The sequence below is a fragment of the Chiloscyllium plagiosum genome, unplaced genomic scaffold (genome assembly GCF_037043375.1).
Source record: "Chiloscyllium plagiosum isolate Xiang-an unplaced genomic scaffold, Cpla_swu_hap1 HiC_scaffold_5, whole genome shotgun sequence".
NCBI classification, from domain to species: domain Eukaryota; kingdom Metazoa; phylum Chordata; class Chondrichthyes; order Orectolobiformes; family Hemiscylliidae; genus Chiloscyllium; species Chiloscyllium plagiosum.
The window spans coordinates 85,238,607-85,257,256 of NW_028270143.1; the positions used below are offsets into that span (position 1 = coordinate 85,238,607).

General features: G+C 37.4%; 2 protein-coding genes across 6 annotated transcripts; both read left to right on the forward strand.

Annotated features, from left to right (window-relative positions):
* The first annotated feature begins 1,455 nt into the window (after nucleotides 1-1,455).
* On the forward strand, nucleotides 1,456-5,767 carry commd3 (COMM domain containing 3). The gene is made up of 8 exons (XM_087987396.1): nucleotides 1,456-1,616; nucleotides 2,255-2,366; nucleotides 2,460-2,523; nucleotides 2,837-2,871; nucleotides 3,744-3,804; nucleotides 3,911-3,967; nucleotides 4,071-4,130; nucleotides 5,425-5,767. The coding sequence occupies exons 1-8, from the start codon at nucleotides 1,478-1,480 to the stop codon at nucleotides 5,482-5,484; spliced, it is 588 nt and encodes a 195-aa protein (XP_087843522.1). The 5' UTR covers nucleotides 1,456-1,477; the 3' UTR covers nucleotides 5,485-5,767.
* A 1,294-nt stretch (nucleotides 5,768-7,061) lies between these two features.
* On the forward strand, nucleotides 7,062-17,085 carry bmi1a (BMI1 proto-oncogene, polycomb ring finger a). Of its 5 annotated transcripts, none has more exons than XM_087987391.1 (11): nucleotides 7,062-7,176; nucleotides 10,245-10,444; nucleotides 11,745-11,886; nucleotides 12,035-12,131; nucleotides 13,378-13,433; nucleotides 13,532-13,582; nucleotides 14,458-14,566; nucleotides 14,662-14,707; nucleotides 14,921-15,019; nucleotides 15,860-15,940; nucleotides 16,032-17,085. In XM_087987391.1, exons 2-11 carry the CDS (start codon nucleotides 10,439-10,441, stop codon nucleotides 16,356-16,358), a joined length of 1,014 nt encoding a protein of 337 aa, XP_087843517.1. In that variant the 5' UTR covers nucleotides 7,062-7,176; nucleotides 10,245-10,438; the 3' UTR covers nucleotides 16,359-17,085. The 5 variants fall into 5 exon arrangements, with proteins under 5 accessions (XP_087843517.1, XP_087843520.1, XP_087843518.1 ...); XM_087987394.1 differs by having other exon boundaries at nucleotides 13,383-13,433; XM_087987392.1 differs by lacking the exon at nucleotides 7,062-7,176 and adding an exon at nucleotides 9,583-9,604.
* Nucleotides 17,086-18,650: the final 1,565 nt, after the last annotated feature.

The window sequence follows — 18,650 nt, forward strand, 5'->3', positions numbered from 1 at the left end:
TTTCTACCCTTTCACATCCTTTAAAACACCATATAGAAAATTCCAATTCACTCCGACTGTACATAATTCTGGAACATAAGAGCAGACCTGTTCATTCTATTATATTAATGTAAGTAAGTATGTCACAGGTGGGCCATAAAAGTGTGGGAGATGAAAATAATACACGAGGAGCATACCAACATTGTAAATAAATTACTTCCAGTTGGAGTTAATAGAATCCTGTTGCAGACAAATGACTGTTTTAGCAGGTGTCTAATCTGATTTTTAACTGCCATGACGTACAAGGAACACTGCAAAAGTGAATAAATATCTTACCTGTTTTCTGGTTGAACTGATATAGAAGACCTCAGCTTTCTCTTTAGAGATAGAATACAAAACTGGAGAACTGGTTTCAATTAATTTACTTTTAGAGTACAGTTTGAACATAATTAAGTGCAATGGTCACTTTGCATTTTTTTCTCCCTCTAGTCAGGAAACTCATCCTTCGTACAGGGATACCATTTCTTGGATGATACTACACCCACATTGAGCTTGTCTGAATGTTCCCAGATAGTTCAATCTTAAAATCATCACGATTGTCATCAAATATATTTTACAACAGTGATTATCATACTCTGGCTGCAGTTACATTGCAGCTGATGAACACCACTGAATAAGTGTCGACTCAGTACGAGTTCCATAGGGTTATAATATGCTGTTCATGTAGGGGGAAAATGTACAGGACAACTAAATGATTGGCCTATTACCCAAACTCTCTAATTAGAACTGATACTCAGATAGGACATTCAAATGTCTGAATGACGAATACTCAGACATTTTATATATTGCTATAAGTACCTAATTAATTTTATCAAAGCGTCCAGTAAATGGTTAATTTTATTAAGAGGAAACAAACGATCCTATTACTTGAACATATCGTTTCAGTATGATAATTACTTAACCGGACATAATCATTTGTTGCAGCGTACTCTCTCCAGCTGCTGCAGTGAAATGCACGATTACATTTGCCATTGCATACTATTTAATACAGAAGTTACACTGGTTGCACCAAATTGATCTTTTCCACGTAGTAGGAAACACAATATCCTTTGAAGAGAATATTTTGCTATTTCCATTAATAATAAAATTTGCATTTTACCTTCGTGTTGTATCTTCACACTTTAAAACAGTGGTTTAAACGTTCTGGACGAGGACACAGCTTTTAATTTGTAGAACGCTTTACGGAAATAGCTTGCAAGAATGTTTTCACGTGATTGTTTAAACTATTCTGCCTCCGTACTCTACACGCGATTTATAGTTATTTATTTCTGTAGGAATGGCTACTAAGTGAAAGTAATTTCGTAAAACAGGTTTTTATACTTGCTGGAGCAAAGCAAGTTGAAATTCTGCTGCTTCAGTTCATTGCTAACACTGTCACATCCGCGTGGATCAGCTGAGCTCTATCACGTGGCTCTGTGTCGAAGGTCAGTGCAGCACAATGGAGCTGCCAGAGTACGTCCTAAAAGGGTTGCAATTGCTAGCCGATCCCAGCCACTTCTCCAACAAAACATTCCGCATTTTGGTAGAAGCAGCTTTCGAGAGCCTCATAAACCCACAAACAGACGGAGCAATATTTGGTGAGCATGTATTTTCGAGCTATTTTTGGAGAGTGGTTTCTGGTTCTCTTATACAGATTTTAATGCAGGAAGGACACGGTCGGGTTGTTCCTTTGCAAACTGCTCTGCGTTGCACTGTTCCCGGATTCTGTTATAAGTAACATTTGAAGCAGTATGTTTGATTTTTGCCAAATGGGTTTCTATTGACCGATTCCTTGTTCTTGAGCTGTCGAGTTGACGGCGCGAAATGCATACTGAGCCTGCATGTAGTTCATTGTTGTGGACCAATATCCTGGGGCCTAATGTATCAGGGTTGCTGATTTGGAGTGCATTCTTGTTTTATCTGGATTGTTAACAAATGTTTAAAAGCCCAGTTTATTCAAATGTGATTTTAAAGTAGACAAAGCCCTGCTTCTAAGTGAGCATATAGTATGGTCATGATAATTAAAGACAGAATATATCAAAATACTCTTGTATAAACAATAAACTATTGGGTTTAATTTTCATGAGCTAACGGCTTTTTTGCGTTTTTGTAAGGTAGCAGACAAAATAATTGCATCATTATTAAATGTCATTCGCCAGTCAGGCCTCTTATAGGTGAAAAGCTTTGTTTGATGTGGAAATAGTATTGAAAATCATAATCTACCATTGTTACACAGACCATGTAGAGCTGGGAAATTTGGACTTGACTTTGCTGAAACAATGCCATGTAGCCATCGCAACCTGTGTATTGGAGGCAGGAAAACAAAACGCCGACAAGTCGACTATAAGGTTACATGTCCAAGACTTATGAATATTGTGTATGCAATTTAACATTGTTTTTGGGTGTGGCGGTATTTTGTAACTGATATTCTTCAATTCCAGCTCGTTACTTGAAGACTGTAGATTTGGAGCAGAAAGGATAGACATATTTTGCACAGCATACCAGGTTTGGTGTCCCTCACTACTGTACAATTATTGGGAATACTGCAGTTTAGTAGCTTGCCGCAAAAAAATCGCCTTTTGTTTCATTAAAATGAACCTACTGGTTTTCTAGTGTGCGGCTGGCGATCGAGAATTTTAAGGTATTATAGGGTTGTGATCTTGTAATTCCTTCTCAATTTGTCAGAACACGTTTGTACACGTAAAATACTGAAATAATCGCTTACGCTTTTATACACTTACTGAAATGAATTAACTAACGTTATTGAATAGCTTTTGAGAATTTGACTAAACTAAACTCATTTCTTTTTATTATTTAGAAGAGCAAAGATAAAGTAGAAATCTTACTAGGAGGGTGAGTAATTATATATGTAGTTTGGTGCTCTGTAATTCCTTTTGGGGAAGTGGAGTTGCATCTTGTGTGCTACATGTATAAATGGAAATACATTTCAATCAAACAGTTTGAGTTATGATCGGTCGTAAAGTCACTTAATTGTCTATCTTCAATCCGCAGTAGGGATCGAGCGAAAGTGTATAGCATAATTGAAACACCAAAGTACTTATTGTCTGTCGAACCAAAACATCATTTGTCCAGCACTAAAGTTGACAAATGTAGTTCGTGTATCTGTATATTTTGCTTTTGAATCATAAATTATATATTTTTTATTTGAACGCATTCCAATCCATATCAGCGGATCCAGGGGGTGATTTATGTTCGCTGTTTTCCATCATGATCTCGAGGGACGAACTCATGTTTTTTTCCCATGCACCTTTGTGACATGTAAAGAACAAAAATGAAGGAAAAGGAGAGGCAGAGTAAAATTGTCCAATAATCTTAGGTCAACACTTGCACCTGCTAGTTAATCTGACTGTGTTCACATATTGGCCAACATTTTGCAATGAATTTACTGGAATAGTGGGCTTTTTAAAGGCTTGTGCTGATGAAGACATAGCGAATTCGGTTTCAAGCCCTAGTCGCTGGCCTTTTTTACATCTGGGTTAGGAATTTTTAAAAACTCGCTTGCTTTGTGTGTGTGTGTATAGTGCAAAGATTCCCAGTCTTCATTTAAAATGAGATTTTCGATTGTTGAAGTCCAAATCTGCTAAACTACTGATTTGGAGAAGGTGGGATCTAACTTTTGCGAAAATGTAGTAATAGAAATTAGCGGGCAAATCTGGCATTATTAACTTCTGCAAGTTTTAATTTTTTTAAAAATTATCTTCCAGCATAGGAAGATTTCCTTCTCATATCACTGATGCCTCTTGGCGCCTGGAGTATCACATTCGGGTAAAATGTTTTTTCATCTCGAAATAGCCAGACAAACTTTCTCCCAAATACTTTGGTACTATATACATCTGGCTCAACTCATTTTCATACCTTTTTTTTGTTCTAGAATAACCATCTTCACAAAGTCAATCAACCGGCATATTTATTAACCTTAAATGTTGAGGTAAGGTCTTAAAAGAAGCCGGTTTTGCGTTTTTTTTTTAAATTTGAAATGCAGTTTTAGCACGTCTTAATATTCACTAGTATTCCTTTTGACCTCTTTACAGAACGGGCATTCCAGGAAACCTCACGACGTGACTTTTCGCTGTACCATGGAGCAATTGCAGGTACTCCAGCGACGTTTTCTCATGTTACAAACTGTTAATGCTTTCTCCAAGATTTCGGAACCCAAGTTATTTTTATTTTTGGGCCCAATTGTAAGACGTTAGACTCTGCATATGATTTAGTTGGATGAAGCTCTGTCTTTTATTTCCCCCAAAAACGTGTACGTTACTTTTTTTTTAAAAATGCAAGTTTTTGAAATCACCCAAATGGCGAATTACTTTGGCCAATGATTTTAATTTTTGAGTTTCTTGTTCATTAAAATTTTGAACCACAGTTTGTATTTTTATCAGTTTGATGTTCTTAGTCATTAAGTTCCTGCAGATTTGAAAATTTTGTTCTTAATCCTTCCCGTGTAACGATTTTTACAGAAACTTGACAGATGATCGATTAACAGAAAACCCGGTTTCTGGTTTTCTTGTAAATGTTTCCATGTGGAGATTAACCCGTCAATGCGTTTACAAAATGAGGGGTGTATGTTTTTATTTCAGTGTTAAGTTTAAATTGGATAATTTCTAAAAGAAAATACAACTGTTTGAATTGTAACCGTAAGGCAAAAAGCCTCCTGTGTAATAACTCTGTTCTGGCTTGTATTCTTATCAGCGAAGGTGAAGCCTCTGATTTATTTTTACATGTTTTTAAAGATACAAATCGATTGAAATTGATCATAATTACTATTACTAATGCTTTTTGTTGGTAATGTTCATTAATTCACGTAGTTTACCAATCACTGCTCAAGATTCTTCCTGCGGAGGCATACTTAAAGCCATCTCGTTTTAGTTCACCAAACATCACAAATTTTGCGAATGAGTAAGATTCTGTTGGAGTAATTCAACTGCTGATTAGAAAGGTTTTAAGGAAAACGTTAAGGTTCATGCTACAAAAAAAAATTGGAAATTCATAATTGCAACTACCATGCTCTTTTTTTTTTAGTTCTTTCAAGTTTTTGAGTTTCTTCATAAAAATACAAACTGTGGTTCAAAATTTTAATCAAACTGATCTTAGTTATTAAATTCCTGTAGACTCGAAAATTCTTTCAAGTATCTGAACAAACGACTTGACAATAAATGGATTTGTTTTTGACGCTGGGAGCGGATGGTATTTATTGACTAATTTTATGCAAACAACTGTATAAGTTACGAGCTATGCAATTCTTACTGTACGACTGCTTGGGGTGGTCGGAGAAAGACTTTTTAATTGAATTTCTTGATAAAATAATTCCTTTTTCCGTGTCAGTGGAATAAATTTATCACTTGTTTGTGAATTGATGTATTTTAAAAATCAGCTTTCCGATTGTAGGATCTTTTGGGAAAGTTGAAGGACGCGGCTAAAAGCATGGAAAAGGCGAGTCAGATGTAATTGATGAAGCTGTGGGGATCGCGATTGAACTCGAGCCTGTGGGTGGTATAAAAGGAATCCGCCAAAACCTGCGTGCTTCCACATGTTATGTAAAAGATGCGGACAACAGAGCGTCCACATATAGTTCAAACGGTGCATTTGGCGAATGTATGAAATCCCGCCCTGTGTTTGAGTCGAATATATGTGCAGGTGGAAAGTTCTTGAAGCATCAACCTTGTATATTTGTTGCGTTTGACTCTGTATATACGGGATATTTTTCCATAATAAAAATATGCTGCCTACAGCCCGCGGTATTTTTTCTTTGCACTTGTATGGGTTGAAATAATTTATTTGAAAATTCCTAGATACGTACAACATGTGGTATCAATATTTGAACTGCAATTACAAGTCGCTTTTCCAATATCTACTACTTGAATTTATCCCGACTTGTCGAAACAAAATACTGAAATCTCTAATAGCCCTGATGTTGAATAAATATCTTTTTCTACGCCTGAATCTAGAAAGCCATGACGTCGTTCCAATTTTTTAGTGTAATGTTTTTCACCTCTTAGACGACAGTAACTGCCAAACGACTTCAATTACTGGCAACTGTGGAATTTAATTACAACACTTACTAGAACTTGGAAAAAGTCAATGATAGGTACAAAGGTAGTTTATAAACTGCGCTAAGGAACCATAACGCCCAAAGTCATCCCCTCCTGAACATTTAAACTTTTAATAAGTCTATTGTAATTATTTGAAAGCCCATTCAATTGTAGACAGCCAAAGCTGCTGAGTCTAACTTCGGATACCTTTTCCTTCCTCTAATTTGAAACGTCTTTGCCTCTGTTTGCCAAATTTAAGAAACACTGTACAGTTTAACAGCTGGGAGACGGGATGTGTGAAGTGAGCTAGTCCCAGGCGCTCGACCACGTTCCGGTGACCGGAGTTTATCTCTCTACCGGAAAGAATCGTAACGCTGCAGTGAAACCATTCAACAACTATTTCCAATGAAAATTGGGATCAAAATAGAGTCGCTTCCTCAGCCGCTACACATTGAACGTTTGTTTGGAAAGTGCATCGTCGCACAGAAATGTAACCGCCTGATGATGCCTCATTGACAGTTTGTTCTAGATGACCAGCTTTACAGATCAATAGGAAAAGAAGCTTCCAATTGATCGTTCTGGGCTGAGATGTGCACTTCAATGTGAAAGACGGCTCTGAAATAAAGTTCGGCGTCATATTTTATTATGCAATAACCTCAGTTTGTATCGAAACCACGAGACTTTTATTTTACCCGGCGACATGTAGGGGTTTTTTTGCAAAAAGCGTTTGATATTGGAGGGGAAGCTGATGCACGGAGCAGAGTAGAGGGTGTCTGAGTTGGAACGTATGTGTGTGTAGGGGGGTGGTGGGGAGGGGGGGAGAGAGCGAGCTGGTGGTGGGGGGTCGGCTCTGATTACACCGACTCGAATTCCCAGGCCACCCTTAAGGAATGAGACCACGTGACGGAGCGGGGCGGGCGGACTCGAGCCATTTTGGGGACGGTGTCAGTTTCACGGCACCCATCACTGGGCTTTGAGGAAGGGGGGTGGCGGCCGGAGGAGGAGGGGGCTGGGTGGGTTCGTGGATGTGTAGTGGTGGTGGGAGGAGGAGGAGGGTAGGTTTCAACTTCTCCAACCGGGAAACAGAGCGCAGCCGCCTTTCAGCCAGGTAGGATCGCCTGAGCAAATATTGCAACGGGCGCAGATCGGGTGTTACCAGGCTCGGAGAGAGGGAGGGTGCAAGGGCCAGCGTTGAACGAATGTTATTTTCTGTGTGTGTGTATGTCTCTCTCTCTCTCTCTCTCTCGAAGCTCCAGCCTCTGCGATTGCAATTGACAGCGTCTGCAGTTCTTGCAAGATGGCCGCTTGGCTGCGATTCATTTTTTTTTCCCCCGATCTACAACTTTCATTGTTTTCCGCGGGGTGCAGGCTGTAGCCGGGAGTCGCTGTGGCCCGGGCATGGTCTCTCCGAGGCTGCAGTGACCTGAGAGTTTCTCCCAGGTACATTCCGGCCGCCACTGCAGGCCGATTTCACTGTTTGAAATGTACCCGGTGCTGCTTCTCTCTCTCTCCCCCTCCCTCCCCACTCTCTGTCTTTCTCTCTCCTCTCGCTCTGAAGGCTGACAGCGGCGCGTCGCCCTCTTTATTTCCACTCAGTTTCGTTACGCACTTCACTCGCAACATTTTTGTTCGATTCTCCGCAGCGTTTGAGGCTGCGACCTTTCTGCTCGTTTGTGTCGAGGGAATAATATTTATACTTTCGATCACTGCAAGTCCGGAGGCTTGGACGATCGCGAATGTGAATTTAGATGTATTTGAAATGTGACCGTGGTGGGATTGTGCAGCTCTATCACCGAAGTGTTGTTAGCCAGTCCAAATACAAATGCATATTTTAACATCAAACGGGAGACCTAGTGCAAGGATTTTATAGAGTTAGGATCCAGACAGGGTGAGGAATGTGCTAAGGTAACTGTTTGATTGAGAAGGCGAACGTGGTGTGTTTTCTGAACTTAACTTCTTAGGAGAACTTCTTTGGGTTTTCACGGTAAACATGGCGGTTGGTGGTGTCCCTCGGATCATTGTACAGTGCTTGTGGTGTCAGAAGTAAATAAACAAACATGATACACCAAAAGCTTTGTCCTGACCGACTAACAAGATGTTGAGACTTTTAAAATCATGCATATTTGTGAAGGTTTTCTCTCTGGTTTCTGTAATTGGTAAAGCAGGACTGTATCAGATTGGCAGCAATGATTTCTAGGCAGAGCACGAGGTTTGCGAGCAGCAATGTAAGTGAGCAGGCGTTTTAGCCCTTTTTTGCCTGTTTAGCTTTATTAGGGTAAAATCAGAAAAGGTGTTGAGGTCGGTTGGTGTCCTAGACCTGTGTTGTTTTATTGTTTGTGGGTGGTGATGATAGCTGTGATGGGGAGTGGGAGTGAGGAGGTGCCATACAATCGGATTCTGTTTTGATTGTGAAATGCCGAGTGCATGTAGAGTAAGGAGCTAAGATGGCCTTGGTCGCAAAACCTTTTGGCTTCATCCAAGCAAACAGCGACCGAGAAGAACAACTGAAATTCCTTGAGAAGAGACACTGAGTGCATATTTCTGAGTGTGTTCCTCCTGCCACTTGGACTTTAAATCTCACGGAATGATCTCTGTTGTGATGTACTTAAGTGAAATAACTGAAGCTGTTGGAAGTTACATGCGGTCACATTATTTTGTTGGTCTTCCAACATCAATGATTGCTCAAATCAGAACGGTTACTGAAAGAAAATGAAGCCGTCCGACTTCCAATACTCCTTTTACCCCTGACCTTGATTTCAGCCACATCCAAAGCCAATTTTAACAGATAAGATTATATAATGTTCTGCTTTAATAGATCTTCCAGAAATATTTGTTTGTGTTTGAATAGATATTGGTGGTGATGCTTTGATCAAAGCTGACGTTGGGATTTCTTTGAAATATACATGATAAGGCACACAGTTGAAAAATTGGAATCTACCATTTCTCAGCATTACTGTTGGATATGCTACAAAACTGTATTTTGAGATATGGGCTCTCCTAATGTAGTATCTTGAAAACGCATTTGTCAGATAGTCCACATTGTTGTGCTGTACCTAGTGCAGCTTTTAAATGGATGTCTTTGTTACACTTGGGTGGTGTGAGGATGATGTTACGAAGCTAAATGTTTAACCTGATAATATAGACCATCGGGTTTAAAACATAATCAGGGAGACATAAAGTTGAGCAGCTGAAATGAATTACCCAGCATAAACGGAAGCCCACGGGTATGTGAAGTGAAACACGTGTGTTTACATGGGGGTCTATAACAGGCTTGGGCTGTCTGTCTGTGAGGAAGGTTTTTGCTGAAGGAGTACTTCATTTATTCAGCAGTTAAATCCACGCCGGTTCTGTTCACTGATCGGAAGGGCCGATTACTAGTCTGTCGGGGAGGGTTGAGCGTTTTTTTTAAGAACACGTGGTTTGTTTTTTTTTCAATTTTCATTTTATTTCGGCTTGTTCGCGGAAGGGGTCCCCGGTGCTCGACAGCGAGAGCCGTCTAAAAGCAAGCACGACCATGGTTAAGTGCCGCAATCCCGGTAACTTCTAACTAAACTGGAAAACGGGAGAACTTTTCAGAGTTTCTGGGCATGCTTTTTTTTGGTGGGGGGCGGGGGGGAAGGACATTAATGTAAAACGGCCAGTGTGGAGTGAAGAAACGAAGGATTACTGTCCAGTTTTGATTGTTAGACTGCCTGAGGGACGAAATGACTGAAGCTTCATGCAAATGTGCACATGGTCTGCTTGTGTCTCAAAGCCTTTTGAAATATGAAAACTATAGAATTGTTGATTGTTTATGACACCGAGTAGTATGATTACTGCAAAACGTCGCGCGTCGGCGCTGTGGGTAAAAATTGCTTTCTTGAAGCTAATATACATAAGCGGTGATTGAATGTATGTGTTTTTAACGGTATGAGTACGATTGTAGGTGTTCGAAGTGCGGCAGATTCCCCCCCCCCCCCGTCTGGCCTGGTGTTTCTGTGCGTCCTCTGAATTATGTGCGTCACTTAGTTATTTGCATGTTGTCAGTTTTCTTGCTGTTTTTCTTACGAAAGTCCGGCGGCTTCCTTTTTAAAAACACTTTAAGTGGGCAACAAACCGTAACAAGTTTAATAGAACATTGCACCTTTTATGGATTCCTGTTTCCTGATCACTTATTAATTAATTATTAATCAATAGGCGTGCACTATCCAAGTGAACCTCTCTGGTGGAACCGCCGCGACCCATTAGTCGCCCTGGAAAGGAGACAGGCGTTTGCAGAAGGAAATCGTGTGATCACAAAAGCCACTACTAAAAGCTAGTGTCGACGTGGAGTCTATCTCAAGGAGAGCCAAAAAAAGCGATGATGTGCGCTGTGTTAGGGCTCATTTGAAATGGCGGTGAGATTTGCATGTTTAGATTGTTCAGCTCAGTGTCGGATCGTGATTGCACCTTCAACGGTTTAAATTTGCGATATTTTCACATGACCGCCGTGGGTCCCCCGCAGAAGCTCGTTCTATTTTCGGTCCTTTGGCGAAATGCCAAGTGTAACCCAAGTTGCTATAGTAACTGTAAGAATTGCCGGGTATGGGCACCAGCAGACGTCAATTTGCCTTTTTTGCTTATTTAGAAAGCTCCTCTTTGTAGGACGCGAATGTTATTTTATTACATTTGTAACGGGTCAGCTTCGGTATCTGCATCACATTACCACTCTAGCACCCCGATGTTCATTAAAATATTTCCAACGAACATGTAATTGCCGGAAATGGCTTTGTAGAACACAATTCTTCCTGTTTCGCTTTACGCGGGGCTAAAATATTGTCGGTTTAATGTCAAACATGAAACGTGTGATTGCAAATCCAGATGCGATGATCCTTGCGACATCACGATGTTCTGCTTAATAAAGAGTCGCTTTGTCTTGTGACGAATTTTCATCGATCTCGAGGTGTCTTGAAACGGCACCAATATGAGCCCAAAGACATGTTGGTTTCGCGGAAAGAAATGTGTTTTTGGTTCGCCCGCTCAGCGGCTAGGAGTGAAGTCTAGAAAAGGCGGTTTTGTTACTCTTAAATGTAAAGGAAACAAAGCCAACCAAACGATCAGGAGTGCTAGTCAAAATTCATTGTCATTGACCTGCATGCTCGTAGTCCGTGAGTTGTTTTTATTATCACCGTGGAGGTTTGCGAGGAAGGTAGTCTGTACAGGATATCTTAAAGTCTGTCTGATTACGAAGATGATTCAGTGTGCACTTTAATATGTTAGCCACTCTGCATTAATTGGGTCTGATTCGGCACTTGCAATTCGAATTCTACTACTCTTCATATGCAGCTACCGCACCTCAGCTTGTCAATATTTCAGTGAAAACGATTCTTAGTTTTACAGGTATCAATTGTTTCACTAAACAGTTTCGCTTTCTTGTTTTGCCAATTAAGACTGAGCCGGCAGAGGGGCAAGAAATGCCAGTCATTAACTGATGCTTTGCGAATATTCTTATTTCAAAGTTGTTTCACAAATACTGCTTTGTTGATCTCTGCCTTTATAAAATGTACTAATTTTGTATCTGCCAATATGGATACTAAGTTATTTAGCTTCATGGTTGTGTCGTGGAGGGCAAGTACAACAAACCAACCAATGAATGCATTAAATAATGGAATTCCATAACAGGGAAAAAAAACGCTATTCCTTTATATTTCTATTCAGCTTTCAGGACGCGGCCATTTTAGTCAGAAAATGCACCGAACAACACGAATCAAAATAACTGAACTGAACCCTCATTTGATGTGTGTGTTGTGTGGAGGATACTTCATAGATGCAACAACCATCATTGAGTGCCTACATTCATGTGAGTACAGTATATTGGCGTTCAGCAGGCCACTCGTTCATGTTAGATTCTCGAAACAAAACTAAGGTATGTCGGCAAACCATGTCATTAGATCAAGCATTATCACTGGTTTATGCATAACGCACGTGATTCCTGCGTTTATTTACAGTTTGCAAGACCTGCATCGTCCGTTACTTGGAAACCAGCAAGTACTGTCCCATTTGCGATGTGCAAGTTCACAAAACTAGGCCCCTTCTTAACATTAGGTATGTACTTGGAGAGATCACAATTTTGATAAAGCCAGTAGGCGTGCGTCTATAAGAGGTGTAACTGAACTACCGTATGGAGATGATTTGTGTTTGACAATTACAATTTCTCAAAGTAAATACAAGTGTAAACATATGTCGTTATGATAGTTATTTTTGTAAACTGTTTAGTGACACTTTTTTTCATGTCATATATTTCTAAAAACATGGTCTGTCGCATAGTGATTCTCTTAGTTAATCGATGGTGCTTTAGTAACATGTATCACGTGATCATCCAATAGCCTTGCTAGTATTTTGTAAACTGCCCTTTAAGGAAATTGTAATTTTATAGTTATCAAACATCACAGTTGAAAGTAGTTGACAAGATTTGAATGAAAGATATAGTTCTGTTTTTGAAAGAAATACAAAGTTCATTATTTGGAAATCTTTGGCAGTAGCTCAAAGAATTGAGATCCGGTAATGCCTGATGTTTGTGCTTGTCTGGAAATACTTTATACTCGAAGCTATCAAAACAATTCAATAAATGCTGAACTGACTGAAATTGGGCGCGAAAGCCTCTTTCAGATTTTATCTGATAGTTAAAATAATATTTGAATGTTAACTGACTGTTTTAATGCAGGTTTTGAGATTAAACAATCAACCAGCTTTACTAAGTTGAAACATTATGAAAATAATCTCCAATTACTGTCCAATGTAAGCACCATAAATACCACTCCCCTTGTCCTTACAAAGTTTAAACAAAAACACTGCAAACTTGATTTATCAAATTTTTAGTTCTATTACTCAGAAAATTTATGTTGACAATGTTAGAAAAAAATTGCAAAGCAGTACTAAAATATTTGTTATATTCAAAACATTTTTACATCAGCTATTAGAGTAAATAAGACACAAAGTTTAATATCTTTCTGAAATGCTGTAGATATATAATTTTTGCACCTCAATTTAATTATTACAAATTCCTGTCAAGTGAACATTTTTGACAAAATTACAGATTGCACCATTTTTACAGACTACATAACTCCGTATGTGTCTGCAAACTAATAAATGGCAGCATACATTTTAAAACAAAAAAGGGAAGTAGTTTGCATTTTGGAATACTGCATTAAAATAAAGTGAACAGTTATTTGGTATATACACAAATGATCCTGCTATAGATGCAGATTAAAGTCCCATTGATGAATGCTATGTAGAATCAAACTTTTCTGTAGTGTTTTCAAGTGTGATTCATGTTCAATCCTTTCTTAAGGTCAGATAAGACATTACAAGATATTGTGTATAAATTAGTTCCTGGCCTCTTCAAAGGTAAGTGTAGTTTTTTAAAGATATAAAACAAATTTTAAATTTGAATTTAATTCCTCTTTCTGTCAGTCAGACAATTAATCACTCTTTATCTTTCATAGATGAAATGAAACGTAGAAGGGACTTCTATGCTGCTCATCCTTCTGCTGATGGTAAGTATGCAATAGTAAAATTAATTGATTTCTCATCTATGCCAATAAATGTAGTAATTTTTTTTTGAAAAAGGGACAAGTTTTAGTCAGTATTGCATTTCTTTTGATTCCACACAATAGCAAAGTGACACCTTTTTAAAGATTTCTTTCAATATTTATATATAATGCAGTCATTGAATTGTTACAATTTTGGTATATATTTTTGTAAATGGTTTTAGCTTAAATTGTGGAATTCAGTTATTTTTTTAAACCCAATGCCTTATCTAATTAAGAATGATGTATAGTTGTGGGCATGCTTCATAAACCCATATTTGTTTTTATAGTTTATATTTTTGATTTTTGAATTGTCACATGTCAAATGTTTTCTGCTGTTATAGATTTCAAAAGAAATAGTGTCCTAATTATCTGAGGGTTCTAAGTAAGGATCACTGGACCCAATCTGTTAACTCTGATTTCTTGCCACAGATGCTGCCAGGCCTGCTAAGCTTTTCCAGCAATTTTTGCTTTTATTTTTGATTTTCAGCATCCACAGTTCTTTTGATTTGCATAATTCTCAGTTTTTTAATTGTGTTCACTGGCTAGACCAGCATTTATTGCTTTCAGTTAATATCTGTATCATTTATGCTCTTTGGCTTAAACTGTTTTTAAATTTTAAGTCTAGCATGCCATGCTGCTTGTTGCTGAAAGCAGGATAAAATGTGAAAATGAAACACTGATTTGAATAATTTTTATTGTACACCTTTCTGTTAACACCTTTATAGGCCTGAAATGATAGAAGTACAATTGTTTGTTTTTAACTTTCCAAAGTTGAATTGAAATATTTTTACATGAAAATGTTCTAAAATCAGTACTTCCTTATGTTTAAATTTGTGTAGCAGCAAATGGCTCTAATGAAGACAGGGGTGAAGTTACAGAAGAAGAAAAGAGGATTATAACAGATGATGAAATCATTAGCTTGTCAATAGAATTCTATGAACAAAATAAGTAAGTATAGCAATCACTCAAAGTACACTGCATCACAAATTGTTAGTGATTTTAGCATTTTTTTCTTACTGAAAGGCAATTGTCTTGTATTACAGGACTGAACGAAAAGAAACTTCAGAAAAAGAGAAAACAAAAGATGAGGTATCTATTTTCAATTGTAATTCCTATACTTTTTTTTTGCAAAACATGTTTAAATAGTTAAACACGAACATAAACCAAGCAGATAAATATACTTAATACAAGATTGATTATATTTGTAGACCAGTGGTACTAATAGTTGAAGTAACACAGGTTTCCACTTTTTTGATAGTTGCAATGTCTATAAGTCTCAATTTTTATTTTGTTTCTCTTCAGATGAATGACAAGAGATATTTGCGGTGTCCAGCAGCTATGACTGTGATGCATTTAAGAAAATTCCTTAGGAGTAAAATGGACATCCCTCAAGCATTTCAGGTACATTTGAGATGCACTTTATTAAAGTTACAGTGGAATTATTTATCTAATAAATGAGTTCTGATAACTTATGAGAATTTATTTTGAAGGATTCTACATTCTTATAGATACAGTAATTACTGATGGTGGGGGGGGGGGAAAGAGAGAAAGGGGTCAATCATTCTGACTATTTGTTTTTTTTTCTTTTGCCCATGTGCAGTTATGAAATCTTTTATTATGACAAAGGAGATTTGGAGGCCCTTTTGTATATACTCTAATATAAGGATGTAATTTGAATGCAGTATATAGTAGTTGTCTACCACGTTTTAAACAGTTACATTTATGAAAACAAAAATAGATTTAAGCTACTTTAACATTTAAACTGATTCCAAATTTTGCAATACAGAACATTACCATTACCAACCAAATCTTAATATGATTGTGTTGAGAAAGGTCTAGGCATTGAGATAGAAGAGCTTCTACCAATCTCAAGGATCAGAGTAACAAAAATTACTAAGGGAGTAATGAATGACTGTAAGAGTTATTTGCAATTGTTTTATTTGTGTCACCGTGACATATTATCCATGACCGAAAATAGTCATCAATTTTCTCACCTGATTTCGGAGTCTGTTGATGTTTACCTAATTTTGTGGAAATGAACATTATGGCCTAAGAGTTTTAAAACTCTGACTATCACAGTGAAATGTGAAGTTGCATCCATTTTGCTTGTTTCCCTTTTTACAATGCAATATTACTTCTATACAACTAATAATGAGGCTTGTAATTCTGTGATGTGTATTGTTTTGTAAAAATCACTCCTGCTATCATCAATAAAGATGATTTTTATTCTTTTCGCATTAGATTGATGTTATGTATGAAGATGAACCATTGAAAGATTATTACACTCTTATGGATATTGCCTACATTTATGCATGGAGGAGGGTAAATCCAATCTACAAATTCTTTATGGATCTAAAAATTTTTAATCTCCAAACCTTCAGTCCTTACCAGATGCTCTTGCATTTCATTTCAGAATGGACCACTTCCTCTAAAATATCGAGTCCAACCAACATGCAAAAGAATTAAAATTGGTCATCAACAAGACAGATTCAATAACACCAGTGGAGAGGTAGAAAGTGACTCTGGGAGTGATAAGGCTAATAGCCCAATTGCTGCACCATCCACATCATCATCACTGCCTAGTCCCTCTACTCCAGGGCAGTCTCCACATCCACACTTTCCTCATATATCTACTACAATGAATGGTTCCTCCAATGCCAATACTAACCATCATATCCCATTCAGCAGCAACAGACCACGCAAATCATCTGTTAATGGCTCATCAGCGTCATCAGGCTGACAGTATTCACCAAACTGATGGTACAGCACATGTATTCGAAGACCTGTTCATACCATGTGATAATATATAGATAGAGAATGCTTAGCATTGTGAGCATTGTTAACATCACTATTTTGTAGTGACTTGTACATTTTGGTTCAAAGCAAGAAACAAGATGTGGCTATAGCAAGAATAGCCTTGACAACATCTTTTGCTCCTCCAAGATGGTTTTCCAATTTTTGGGAATGCAAAATAGCAATGGATCTACATCACTGCAAAGTTTATTGCAAAGATTTAAGGAGATGTGCATCAACAGTGTTGGATTTAATGACTCATGATTCACTGGAGCTGATATTCAGTGAAAAATGAAGGAAGGAAAGCTGGGAAGGCAGTTATTGTAAAGATGTAAACGTTGGAAGATATTTTGTATAACTGTTTTAATTGAAGTTTACTATATCTGTATATCAACATACTTTTAATTTGCTGGTATTGCATTGTTATTGACTGACTGTTCAGATGAAATATAAATGGCTAGTGAATTGTCCACAAAGACACCACTTGAAAAGGAATCAAAGAAATGAACATTAGAAAAAGTATTCTTTTTAGCCATTTCACTGTGAATACTGATTTGACTGTAGATGTCAGCATCTATGGTTGTTAAATGTTTTCCTGTACCATTAGTATAAGGAAAGATGAATTCATCAACTAAAATAAAATTGTTTCCATGATTTATCATTTTAGACCTAAAGTGGGTATTAAGTATTTGAATTGACTGCAGAACAACAGTGTCACTATACATAATGATCTCATTGACAAGTTGAAATATTTCTAGGATCAAGCAATTAAGGAAAATTCAGAGGTATGGTATGTAGGGATAGAAATCCAATATCCAGTATAATGAAAACATGGCTAGGTAAGGCGTACACTACCTCTGAGAATTCAAATAATTATTTTTGAGACCATTTCCCTGTAACCAAATCCAACTAGTGATATGCTATATTTAAATATTTTGTTTGAAATGTTCATTGTTTCCACTTGTTAGCTAATAGTGAGTTGGACTATTGAATACATGTTTTAAAAATTCTTATACCAGAAATCTCTCTAATTTGAAAACATGAGTGTGTTTAAATCTATAAATATTGTAATTGAACTGATGTTATTCCGACAATGGTTTTTTTCCCCATTGATGTTGTCATGGATTGAATCTTGGTCAGCATAGTCAAACAGTTAAAATCAATTTCTATGTCAGTGCCAGTGAAGGCAGCCAGAGTTCACAATGTTTGAATTTTCAGGAGGTGAAGTTTTCAGTTACTTGCTAGCTGTCAAATTTTACTTTAAATATGATGGTTGACCTAATGTTAAACCAAATCATTCTCCATGTTTTATCTATAGCACATAAAGTACAAATTTCAACAGATGACATTGGACCACATAATTATTAACACTAGAGCCAAAAGAAATAAGCTTCTGATAATTGGAGTTATTCAATCAGAATGGTTTCACAAAACTGTAGATGTGTACACTTTATATTGAAAGACCAATACCATACAGCAAATAACATACAAAGTTTCTTGAAAAATGAATCTTTTGAGTCTGTGGTAATAGATGTAAATTCTACATCTCTCAATGCTCAAAGTTTATGCTGGGGTAAATGAGATCAACAGCATTTATTTCCATATTTACTTCAAGGCATGATCTTGGGCTCACATTGAAGGCTGAAAGGGTTGACCCCTCATGGCTTACTTGGGCATAAGATACCAGCTGGGAACTGCAAAATCTATGAAGAAGATAGATTCCAAAGAATATTAGTGTTTTCATGTTTGCTAGTTGGTACATAAATCCGATTGTTTTACGTGATACCCTCAGACGTATAAGACTGCCAAGGATAGATTCCCATCCGTGTCTCCACACGTGAACATTGATGGTCTGCTTTAGCGTTATTTAAACGTTGCCGGTTCAAACTCCACAGGGATTTGATGTTTTTTTTTCCTGACGGTTATATTTTGTTTGTAGAAAAACGTAAGACTGTACTTCTGACTACATTTTTAATATTGTTCTACTGTTACTGACGCTGTTTGAAAACTAGCAAGCAAACAATTCAATTTTTTGTGCTCCAAATTGGAAAGGCATAATGCAAGCCATACTTTAGTTACCTTGAGATCAACTATAAAATCAATGATTTTAAGCTCTTGATAGTTACTTTGTTTCCTATTTCTGCTAAACATAGCACTTCTTGTAAAAGTATGTTAAGAGTCTGCAGGTACTTTTCCGTGGCAAAAATAATCTTCTGTGTTATAAATTCCACACAACTCT

What these genes read in the sequence shown, in the direction of transcription:
- commd3 (XM_087987396.1), top strand. Translation starts at nt 1,478, where the DNA reads ATGGAGCTGCCAGAGTACGTCCTAAAAGGGTTGCAATTGCTAGCCGAT. An exon ending in GCCGACAAGTCGACTATAAG is followed by an intron (nt 2,367 to 2,459) that starts GTTACATGTCCA and finishes CTTCAATTCCAG; the next exon opens with CTCGTTACTTGAAGACTGTA. An exon ending in GTAGAAATCTTACTAGGAGG is followed by an intron (nt 2,872 to 3,743) that starts GTGAGTAATTAT and finishes ATTATCTTCCAG; the next exon opens with CATAGGAAGATTTCCTTCTC.
- bmi1a (XM_087987391.1), top strand. An exon ending in AGGCCCCTTCTTAACATTAG is followed by an intron (nt 12,132 to 13,377) that starts GTATGTACTTGG and finishes TCCTTTCTTAAG; the next exon opens with GTCAGATAAGACATTACAAG. An exon ending in AAGAGAAAACAAAAGATGAG is followed by an intron (nt 14,708 to 14,920) that starts GTATCTATTTTC and finishes GTTTCTCTTCAG; the next exon opens with ATGAATGACAAGAGATATTT.